The sequence below is a fragment of the Anguilla anguilla genome, chromosome 8, assembly GCF_013347855.1.
Source record: "Anguilla anguilla isolate fAngAng1 chromosome 8, fAngAng1.pri, whole genome shotgun sequence".
Classification (NCBI taxonomy): Eukaryota; Metazoa; Chordata; class Actinopteri; order Anguilliformes; family Anguillidae; genus Anguilla; species Anguilla anguilla.
The window spans coordinates 53,763,239-53,774,794 of NC_049208.1; the positions used below are offsets into that span (position 1 = coordinate 53,763,239).

The 11,556-nt window shown below is 50.5% G+C and overlaps 1 protein-coding gene across 2 annotated transcripts in view; it reads left to right on the forward strand.

Moving 5' to 3' along the window:
* The window catches only part of LOC118232890 (thrombospondin type-1 domain-containing protein 7A-like), a 47,157-nt gene that overhangs the window by 22,318 nt on the left and 13,283 nt on the right, over window positions 1–11,556 (forward strand). Inside the window, exons 9-17 of one of the 2 annotated variants that reach the window (XM_035428111.1) lie at window positions 140–255; window positions 3,002–3,134; window positions 3,343–3,446; window positions 3,668–3,862; window positions 4,217–4,483; window positions 6,377–6,555; window positions 8,345–8,350; window positions 9,316–9,449; window positions 9,776–9,929. In XM_035428111.1, coding sequence (XP_035284002.1) covers window positions 140–255; window positions 3,002–3,134; window positions 3,343–3,446; window positions 3,668–3,862; window positions 4,217–4,483; window positions 6,377–6,555; window positions 8,345–8,350; window positions 9,316–9,449; window positions 9,776–9,929 — 1,288 coding nt within the window. The remainder of the gene's footprint in view (window positions 1–139; window positions 256–3,001; window positions 3,135–3,342; window positions 3,447–3,667; window positions 3,863–4,216; window positions 4,484–6,376; window positions 6,556–8,344; window positions 8,351–9,315; window positions 9,450–9,775; window positions 9,930–11,556) is intronic. The other variant, XM_035428112.1, reaches the window with a different exon arrangement.

Consider the following 11,556-nt stretch of genomic DNA (forward strand, 5'->3'; position numbering starts at 1 on the left):
GCGAGTCGGCTAAGGGCGGCCCAGCGGATGTTGCCATGGGAACGCTTCTTTACGCTTCTGTATGCACAGTTTTGAAGCTGGAGCGCTGAAAGGGCCTGTTTTTTGGGGGGAGCTGAGCACACCTGGTGTGTGTCTGCAGGTGTCCGGAGAGCCTGCGGCCGGAGACAGTGCGGCCGTGTCTCCTGCCGTGCAAACGGGACTGCGTGGCCACGCCCTACAGCGACTGGACCCCCTGCCCCTCCACCTGCCAAACAGGTAAACCCCCTGCCCCTCCACCTGCCAAACAGGTAAACCCCCTGCCCCTCCACCTGCCAAACAGGTAAACCCCCTGCCCCTCCACCTGCCAAACAGGTAAACCCCCTGCCCCTCCCCCTGCCAAACAGGTAAACCCCCTGCCCCTCCACCTGCCAAACAGGTAAACCCCCTGCCCCTCCACCTGCCAAACAGGTAAACCCCCTGCCCCTCCACCTGCCAAACAGGTAAACCCCCTGCCCCTCCACCTGCCAAACAGGTAAACCCCCCGCCCCTCCACCTGCCAAACAGGTAAACCCCCTGCCCCTCCACCTGCCAAACAGGTAAACCCCCTGCCCCTCCACCTGCCAAACAGGCATGTGCAGCAGTACTAGAGGTCTGCACAGGCACGGAATTTAAGCAAAATGAAAGTTCATTTCTCCAAATGAAAACACATTTAAAACACAAAGTAATGAATTTTCACTTGCAAGAAAACAAACCCGAAACCCAACCCAAGTTGTATTTGGGAAGACAGCGACCCAAACCAGCTGGAAGCCTCAGGCTGGGGTTGCGGACCTCTACGCGGTACACAGTGAACACACACAGAGGAATGATAGCAGCACTTACCCCCATCTGCAGGGTGGAGGCAAAGCCCCCCCCCCCCCCCCCCAATTACCTCAGACACATCTGAGGTAATTCTGGCTGAAGACCGAACAGCTTTCAGCTTTTTAAAAGCGGGAACAAACCTGCTTCATGTTTGTGTGATTCCGTCTAATCCCCTGCCGTAAAATGTTCCTGTTAAAATCACAAGATTGTATCAAAGCCGTACTTCATTCGGTGTGCGATCTTTCTCCTGTTCGAGCAGCCATTATATATATATATATATTTTTAGGATGACTAGGGGTTGTCTGCAGTTATTTCGGTCGCGATGAGATCAAAACATGCGACTGTTTGCAGATCCTCCTCCTCTCTCTCCGTCAGCGTTTTCACCATAAATAAAATCCCTCAGGCCTGTTCGGCCTTGATGTCTCTCTCCAGCGAAATTCTGTACATCCGTGAAAACGGGGGTGAAAGGAATGATGGTGCTCGGGCAACGACGTTTACGCACGACGGAGCGGAACCCGTTATCTGACGCGGCCAATCGGAGACCGGTTCTCTGGCCAATCAGAGACCGGTTCTCTGGCCAACCGGAGACCGGTTCTCTGGCCAACCGGAGACCGGTTCTCTGGCCAGTCGGAGACCGGTTCTCTGGCCAATCGGAGACCGGTTCTCTGGCCAACCGGAGACCGGTTCTCTGGCCAACCGGAGACCGGTTCTCTGGCCAATCGGAGACCGGTTCTCTGGCCAACCGGAGACCGGTTCTCTGGCCAATCGGAGACCGGTTCTCTGGCCAACCGGAGACCGGTTCTCTGGCCAATCGGAGACCGGTTCTCTGGCCAATCGGAGACCGGTTCTCTGGCCAATCGGTTTGGCTCTGGCGCCGAGCTCGACTGTCTGTGAGCTCGGAGCGTTTGATCGTTTTGATCGCGGACTTTGAGCCTGTCCCACGTGGCTTCAGTGGGTAGCAGTAGCTCAAAGTCCCTGTGGTCCAAGACTGAAGGATCATACCGCCAATTATTTTCCATTTCTGGGTCCGCTTTGTCTGCTTTCACCCCCTTTGTTTTGCTTTGGAGTTACTTTTGCTGTGAATTGTGCCAAAAGTGTTTCTGCGTGAATCGTCCTTTAGCAGGGAGAGTTTGAGTTTCAGTGGCCCCTCGAAAATAAAAATGTCTAAAATATAAGCGGCTCCATCTGAACGTGTTAGATATGCTGTGGTTTTGAAATAAACACTCACACATGAAGTTGGCTAAGTTTTCATGATTCCCAATAGAAAATGAAGTTAAAGTTCATTTTTGTCATTGGCACGTCACCACTGAAAAAAAAATAAAATGGTGAAAATAGGAAATAAGAAACAAAAAATATTACAATCAACAGAATCATGTAAGAGTGTGTGTGTGTGTGTGTTTCTGTGTGTCATGGCTTCCCAGTCCCTGATTGGTCGAGAGTGATATAACCGCACACTTCCTGTAAAGGGTGGAGTGGGCGGTGATTGGATCGATATGGGCACTTTATTTCGTTACACTGTCTCTGTCTGATTGGAAGATGGCTTCTTATCAATCCCTGTTGCCTCTCAGCCAATAAAGAGACTGAACAGACCTGGGTCTGGTTATTATTTGACATGCTTAAGCCCTTTATGCCAGGGGTGCACACCAACGGTCGATCCGTTTCAGGGTTTTGTGCCAACTTCTGCTCTTAATTATTTAATTAGCTCAAACATATCTTGTCCTGACATTTGTGTAACTATCAGATTCAGCGACAGACTGCAAGTGTATTCTAAAGATTTTGCTGTGATCAAATAGAGGAGTGAACCAGTATAGATTATAGAGTTGTCCGAAAAACTAAAGCTAATTGGTAACTGGTTGGAATACCAGTACGCAGACCAGCCCTCCAGGACTGGAGCACCCCTGCTTTAGACACTCCTGCAGTGACATTGAACCAAAAGACTATTTTTGTTAGGAACAATTTTCACTGACACTTCACAAGGAATCTGCAGAAGGGTTACTACATTTCACTGAAATCTAATATGCTTAATTAGGTTATGGATGTCTGGCAAAAAATCTGGCAAAATGTAATTTGCACACACACAAACACACACACACATGCACACACACAAGGCATCCCAAACTTGGATAAATAGTGACCTGTGTGTTTGTGATGTCTATGCACCCAGGTAGCAGCACGAAGAAGAAGCAAAGCAGGAAACGCATCATCATCCAGCTGCCGGCCAATGGGGGACTGGACTGCCCCGAGGTTCTGTCCCAGGAGAGGGAGTGCGAGGCTCTGTCTGTGTGCCAGGGGTACAGGTGAGTACCTGAGACACCTGCAGCCACACCTGTGTGTGTAACTGTGTTCGCCTGCCTATCGCTCCATCGATCGATAGCGTGCCCATCACCTGTTAGGACACAGCAGCTGCAGGTTGGGCTGATTTCTGTTTTAGTATTAACTGAATGTGTGTGTCTGTGTGTGTGTGTGTGTGTGTGTGTGTGTGTGCGTGCGTGCGTGTGTGTGTAGGTGGAAGACACACAAGTGGCGGCGGTGCCAGCTGTTGCCGTGGGCGATCAGGCAGGGCAGCCCTGGAGCACAGGAGAGCTGTGGACCAGGTCTGCAAACCCGAGGTAATGATGTCATCGGCTTGGCCTCCCGTTGTGATGTCATCAACGGAACTCTGTGCAGGGTTCCGAGTTCCGTGATGTCACAATGGCTGCTTGAGTTATGGCCCCTGCAGATCTTTGGCTTCTATTCAATGTAACTGTACTGTGCCTGCCTGTCCCCTTAAATTTGATGTCCCTGTTTGTAAGCGCGTTTGAAACGTCTGTGCGTCTGTGTGACCGTGCAGCGGTGTCCTGTCGGAAGCAGGACGGGGGACAGGCCGATATCAGGGAGTGTCTGAAGCTGGCCCCCCCCATGCCCCCCGTCACCCAGCCCTGCCAGCTCCCGTGCCAGGACCACTGCCAGCTCACCGCCTGGTCCAAGTTCTCCTCCTGCTCCTCCGACTGCGGGGGCGTCCGCACGCGCAAGAGGGCGCTCGTGGGTAAGGACCACGCCCACGCCCACACGAGACTGGCAGGGCACTTAGTAATGTGCATTTATGGACAGCTACACATTACTAGCATACTGGAGTAACTGTGTCATGATGTAGTCTATCGCAGTTGTGATGCCATCAGGGAGGTGAGGTTAGAACTCAACTGATTCCCCGGTATGAGTAGCAATAGTGATGTCACCAGGGGGTGTGGTCAGAGCACTGTGGTGAGAGTGGCAATTATGACATCATTAGAATAGACTAGGGTTAGAGTTGAACTTGAACCTTCCCCCTATGAGTGTGCCCATTGTGATGTCATGAAGGAGTCAGGCTCAGAGCTGTGATTGGCTGCCCCCCCCGTGGCAGGTAAGAGTAAGAAGAGGGAGCAGTGCAGGAACACGCAGGCCTACCCGCTGAGCGAGACTCGCTACTGCCCGTGCGACAAGCACAGCGCCCAGCCCGTGGGCAACTGGTCCGACTGCGTGCTGCCCGAGCCCGGCCGCGTGGAGGGCATGCTGGGCATGAGGGTGCAGGGCGACGTCAAGGAGTGCGGCCAGGGCTACCGCTACCAGGCCATGGCCTGCTACAACCAGGACCAGCGGCTGGTGGAGACCGCGCGGTGCAGCAGCCACGGTGAGCCGGGGAGGGGGGGGGGGGTCACCGGGGGTCACCTGCAATTATACAGGTATTACACACGTGTGAGTTATTACTGTAATTACACAGGTTGTATTGTATGTTATTATAGTGCAATTACATATTATAGTGGTATTACACACTCTACAGTATCTACTGTGTGTTGTTACTGTGTAATTAAACATGTATAACACACACCTGTGCCTGCTGTGTGTTGTTATAGTGTAATTACAGAGGTATTACACACCTTCACACCTTGTATGTTATTGTAGTGTAATTACACATGTATTACACACACCGAATACTTACTGTGTGTTATTACAGTGTAATTACACTGGCATTACACGCACCTGTTTCTGCTGTATATTATTATAGTGTTATTACGCACACACACATTAGTATATGTGGCTCATTCAGAACAAATGGGGTCTTGTAGGAGGAGGAAAACACACTGCTTTGCTTTCTCGTTTTCTTTTCCTCAGTCTTTCTCTCACTCTCTCTCTCTCTCACCCCTCGCTCATCTCGATCGCTAAGCGGGAGATCCCCCCCCCTCCCCCCACCCCTTCCTCCCCGAGCCGCACTGTGAGTGACGCGTTGCCGGGGGCGACCGTGGCGATCAGTGGCGGTGGCGTCTCTCCGTGGTGTTTTTCCCCGTGGTTAATGAGCGCACGGCGGCGGGCTGAGCTTGCTGTTTGTCAGCCGCGCACCGTAAGCGCGTTTCCCGCCAAAAACACGGCGCGTCTCAAACGCATCGCCGACCCGAGCCTGCGGCGCCACCAGCACCCCCGAGCTGGAGGCGTATCGAATAAACCGCCACGTTAGCATTTCACACGGTTTCTGGATGGTGCCGAAACGATCTGAAATGTCATTTTCTCCTTACTGGGTAAGAAAGTGGTGTTTTTTTCTGTCCGTGTGGCCTTTAAAACGTCAAGTGCTTGTTCGTGAGAGGCAGAGGGCATTGTGGGTAGACCGCGATGTCCTGTTTGTGAAACGGGAGTGACGCCTCTGGGTGACAGACTGCTCATCCTGTCCTGCCTCGGCTTCTCTCCAAACCAGAAGATTTAAAGAGCTGTTGACTGAATGAGAGGTCGCAGTCCCACTCACCTGATTGGTCAGTCTGCGACCCTGAGGACCAGCATCTGCTTCCTGTTTATAATGGATTTTTCCCTGGATCATTACACCGCTCATTTTAGTGCTGAAAACCTCAGCTTCTAGTTTTGCGAATGAGTGTGTCATCGCAGAGGGGATCAGAGGAAGTGACCTCTGCATCTGTGCTCTTTTTTTAAGCATTCTGTTCATCTCTAAAATTCAGAGGATCTCTTCTGGCTCATTTCTTCCTCTCCCTACGGTTTCTTCTCTATCTTTCCCTCTCTCCACCTTTTTGTTTCTCTCCCCTCCCCCTCTCAGTTTCTTTGCGTCTCTCCTCAGCTCTTTCTCTCGGTTTACCCTCACCCCATCCGTCCTTCCCCTTCCTTTTCCTCTCTCTCTGTTTCTGCTTTCCTCTATCTCTCTCTTCCTCCCCTCCTTATCACAGTTTCATTTCAATAATGCCTTCTTGGCACGATTGCACAAAACAATATTTCCAATGCAATTATAAATGAAACTATCTCTCCTCTCTCTCTCCTTTCCCATCTCCTCTCCCTCTCTCTGTCTCTGTCTGTCCCTCTCTCTCTCTCTCTTTGACTGTTTTGCTGTCTCTTTGTCTCTCTCTCACTCACACACCCACTTTCTCTGTTTCTCCCTGCTCTTGCGCTCTCTCTCTTTCTGTCTCTCTCTGTCCCCCTCTCTCCTTCTATCTCTCTCTCTCTCTCAGGTTACATAGGCCTGTATGATCCCTTGTCCTTCAGAATGTAAGCTCAGTGAATGTAAACTCTCCCCCCCCCCCCCCCCCAGGTTATATTGAGGAGGCCTGTGTGATCCCCTGCCCGTCGGACTGCAAGCTCAGCGAGTGGTCCAACTGGTCGCGCTGCAGCAAGTCCTGCGGCAGCGGTGTCAAAGTCCGGTCCAAGTGGCTCCGGGAGAAACCCTACAACGGCGGCCGACCGTGCCCCAAACTCGACCACCTCAGCCAGGTGAGCACTGGCCCCAAACTCGACCACCTCAGCCAGGTGAGCACTGGTCGCTAAGCAACCGTGCCCCAAACTCGACCACGTCAGCCAGGTGAGCACTGGCCCCAAACTCGACCACCTCAGCCAGGTGAGCACTGGCCCCAAACTCGACCAGGTCAGCCAGGTGAGCACTGGCCCCAAACTCGACCACGTCAGCCAGGTCAGCACTGGCCCCAAACTCGACCACCTCAGCCAGGTGAGCACTGGCCCCAAACTCGACCACCTCAGCCAGGTCAGCGCTGGTTGCTAAGCAACTGTGCCCCAAACTCGACCGTGCCCCAAACTCCACTGTGCCCCAAACTCCACTGTGCCCCAAACTCGACCGTGCCCCAAACTCCACTGGTCCCTTACTCAACCAGGAAGTATAACTGAGCTCAGTTCCTCTGCCGGTGCGTCACATTAAAAAGCAAACGGGCGCGGCTGTGGTGACACGAACACGTCCGACTGCAAAGAGAAAGCAGCTGAGAACATGGCATCGTAAGCGCTCCAGCGACTGCGTTCCAATGACCCGTATCGCAGCGCATTAGGAGACAGACGGGTGATTTAATACTTAATTAACGGGCGAGAATGAAGGCAGCGACGTCGATGTAACGCACTGCATTAAGAGTCTGTTATGATCTTCGGAGTTATGAGTATGTGTTTGTCATTTTTCCGTTTTTACCGCAGATCATAAATAATGGAAGGTTTGGAATTGTTATGCTGTGTTGGTTGCGGGCTGTCCAACTCCGTTCCGAATTTTAATACTTTGATATTTTGCAGGGTTGTGTTACAAAGCAGGGGGGTGGTGATGGTAATGTTGAGCAGGTAGAAGCCACTGGAGCTGTATGCCAACTGGCCACTTCCAAGGGTTATAATTTGATGAGCAGAATCACACACTGCAGCTCTCCCTGTAAACTGATTACTGTGGGCAGGCTGTGCCTCCTTAAGTTTGACTTTTTCTTTTTATTACGAGTGAAGTATTTTCAGGTGATCCCTGCCTCTCTTATCCAATCCCCCGTCGCATAATCTGAGAAATATTGTTTATGAAAAAATCTGAATCGCTGCTGAACCGGGAGCCAAGGGTCTCCTGGTCCTTGTGCCAACTCAGGGTTTCGAAATTAATTTGAGCCCCTGATTGGACAGGCCAACCCACCAGAAGATCTTTGTGCCACATGTGGTTCTGGCATCGTATAACTGCCCTTCACCAGCTGATCTGTTCTGAGTCCTCATTGCCTGGCACCAGCTGATCTGTTCTGAGTCCTCATTGGCCGGCACCAGCTGATCTGTTCTGAGTCCTCATTGCCTGGCACCAGCTGATCTGTTCTGAGTCCTCATTGTTGCTACGATTCTATGGCAACCGTGGCTGTCTCTTCTATGACATCACCATTCTGTCTGAAGGATGCAACTGTTCGGATCAGGTCAAGTGCTGGGCTAGTTTTCTCATGTTGCTTTTTGCCTTGCTAACTTCCCTCCTGCCAAATTCCGGAAGCTAAGTAATGCTCTTAATTATGTTTCACAAATACCGCCAAATCTGAGTAAGAACTTAATTATTTTGGTGATTTATCTGTGCTTTTCATATGGATTTGAGTTGAAAGCATTTAGAGTGAAATTAGCTTGTTTCTCAGTTTAATTTCAGCTAAAATAACAGCCCGATCTGCTACTTCTATGTCAGTGCATATTCAGAGACTGTTCATTTTGGGTTCCTCTAACCAACAATTGGTGTTCCCCCCTGCCCCCTTGCATCATGGGATACGTGATGTCATTCTCTCTGCAGGCCCAGGTGAGGGTGCTCTTCATACCTGATGACAGTTCTTGGTTTTTTGGGGGGTGTTTTTGCATGTTTTAGTGCATGATTTTAGCGCCTGCATCGGTGTTGATGAATTTGCTGAATTTGTTAGTCCACACGCCTGCTTGCCGCCTGGAGACAGGATGAGGAAAAGCTTTCTCTCTCCTGCATTCCTGTCCTTTCTAACTGTCACGATCTGCCAACTCTCATAACCAAACAGCAATAATACTGCATGCACGCCTGTGTAACTGCATATAAATAATATTCACTGTGCGTGTGTCAGAGTGTGTGTGCATGTTTAATGTTGTATTATGTAGGTGGTATATGTGTGTATAATGTGTTGGGTTATATTCTCTTGTATATCTAGTATATGTGATATGGTATATTCTGTAGGTGGCATATGTGTGTTGTGATATATTATGTAGGTACTATGTGTGTAATGGTATAGTCTATGGCTTGTATGTGTATAACAAGTATATTCTTTGGGTGGTTTGTGTGTATGATGGTCTATTCTGCATGCAGTATGTATATAATGGTATATTCTGTAGTTGGTATATGAGTATAATGGTATATTCTGTGGGTGGTATATGAGTATAATGGTATATTCTGTAGGTGGTATATGAGTATAATGGTATAATCTGTGGCTGGTATATGAATATAATGGTATATTCTGTAGGTGGTATATGAGTATAATGGTATATTCTGTGGCTGGTATATGAGTATAATGGTGTATTCTGTGGCTGGTATATGAGTATAATGGTACATTCTGTAGGTGGTATATTCTGTGGGTGGTATATGAGTATAATGGTATATTCTGTGGGTGGTATATGAGTATAATGGTATATTCTGTAGGTGGTATATGAGTATAGTGGTATATTCTGTGGCTTGTATATGAGTATAATGGTATATTCTCTGGGTGGTATATGAGTATAATGGTATATTCTGTGTTGTGCACACAGGTGTATGAGGTGGTTCCGTGTGTCAGTGACTGCAGTCAGTACGTGTGGGTGGCTGAGCCCTGGAGCTCGTGGAAGGTGAGCAACGTGGACCTGAAGGAGAACTGCGGAGAGGGAGTTCAGACACGGAAAGTCCGGTATGAGCCACGCCCGTCCTGTGAACTGCCACGCCCATCCCACACTCAGAGCCACGCCCATCCTGCCCCGTCCCATCCCATATATAGAGGCACGCCCCTCTTGTGTCGGGTTAGAAATGATCAGTGCAGGAAGCAGTCCCGTGGGGGGGAGGGGGGGAGGGGGGCACAGGATGCAGGTCTCTCCCTGTTGCTCATGTAACTCAATTTGGATGCACTTAAATGTTCTCTTAGCTGGTAATTCTGTCTGCACAAAAGTGTCTGCTAAATGTGTGTAATCTCATTTTGTTTACTCACACACACACTCTCTCTCTCTCTCTCCACCGCAGGTGTGTGCAGAACACAGTGGATGGTCCAGGTGACCCGGTGGATGATTACCTGTGCGATCCGGAGGAGATGCCGCTGGGAGCTCGTGAGAGCCACCTGCCCTGTCCGGAGGACTGCGTCCTGTCAGACTGGGGGTCCTGGTCCCCCTGTACCCCGGTAACGCCCTCCGAAAAACTAGAGTAGCTAACCAACCACAGCCTGCTACTGCCAACCGTTACCAACCACTGCCTACTGCTGCCAACCATTACCAACCACTGCCCACTGCTACTGACCATTACCAACCACTGCCTACTGCTGCCAACCATTACCAACCACTGCCTACTGCTGCCAACCATTACCAACCACTGCCTAATGCTACTGACCATTACCAACCACTGCCTACTGCTGCCAACCATTACCAACCACTGCCTACTGCTGCCGACCATTACCAACCACTGCCTACTGCTGCCAACCATTACCAACCACTGCCTACTGCTGCCAACCACTGCCTACTGCTACTGACCATTACCAACCACTGCCTACTGCTACTGACCATTACCAACCACTGCCTACTGCTGCCAACCATTACCAACCACTGCCTACTGCTACTGACCATTACCAACCACTGCCTACTGCTGCCAACCATTACCAACCACTGCCTACTGCTGCCAACCATTACCAACCACTGCCTACTGCTGCCAACCATTACCAACCACTGCCTACTGCTACTGACCATTACCAACCACTGCCTACTGCTGCCAACCATTACCAACCACTGCCTACTGCTGCCAACTATTACCAACCACTGCCTACTGCTACTGACCATTACCAACCACTGCCTACTGCTACTGACCATTACCAACCACTGCCTACTGCTGCCAACCGTTACCAACCACTGCCTACTGCTGCCAACCATTACTAACCACTAATAACTAGTACTAACCACTGCTAATTACTACCAACCAGAGAGAGAAAGAGGGAGAAAGAAAGAGACCAAGAAAGATATGGGGGGAGGGAAAGGGAGAGGGAAAGAGAGAGACAAAGAAAGAAATAGAGATGGAGGGAGGGAGAGAGAGCGAGAGATAGGAGGAGGGAGGGAGAGAGAGAGGAAGAGACAGAGAAAGAGAAAGAGATAGAGATAGAGGGAGAGGGAGAGAGAAAGAGATAGAGATAGAAAGAGGGAGAGGGAGGGAGAGAGAGGCAGTTTAAAGCTGTGTGATGTTGTGATTGGTTCACAGATCATTTCCAGGCAGGTGCAGAGGCCTGTGGGGGCTCAGTGGGGTGTCAGCCCCTCCCCTTGCTTCAGTCTGTCTGTGCAAAGGGCGGCGGGCACCGGGGGGTGGGGGGGTACACCGGGGGGGAAGGCACACCAAGGGGGGTCGCTCTAATTGGCTCCCTGTGTCTGAGCTCTGTGAATGAAAGTGTTACTGGGGGGATTGGCGGGTTTTTATACTCTGTGGGGGGGGTCCTTGTAATTGCACCCCCTGCCCCCCCTCCCTCACCCCCCTACTTTGCTGGGAAACTGAGCAACTGTAGATGTGTTAAAAATGATTATACTTTCCACTGTGAGCAGAGAGACAGGGAAGGATAAGAGTACAGCTATCTGGTACATTCGACAGTGCGGAACCTGACTGTGTTGGGCTGTTTGGCTGTGTTTGGCTCTCTTTGGCTGTGTTTGGGTTGTTTTGGGTTATGTTTGACTGTGTTTGGCTGTGTTTGACTGTTTTAGGCTCTCTTTGACTGTGTTTGGTTTGGTTTGGGTTATGTTTGGCTGTGTTGGATGTGTTGGATTGCCTCAGACTGT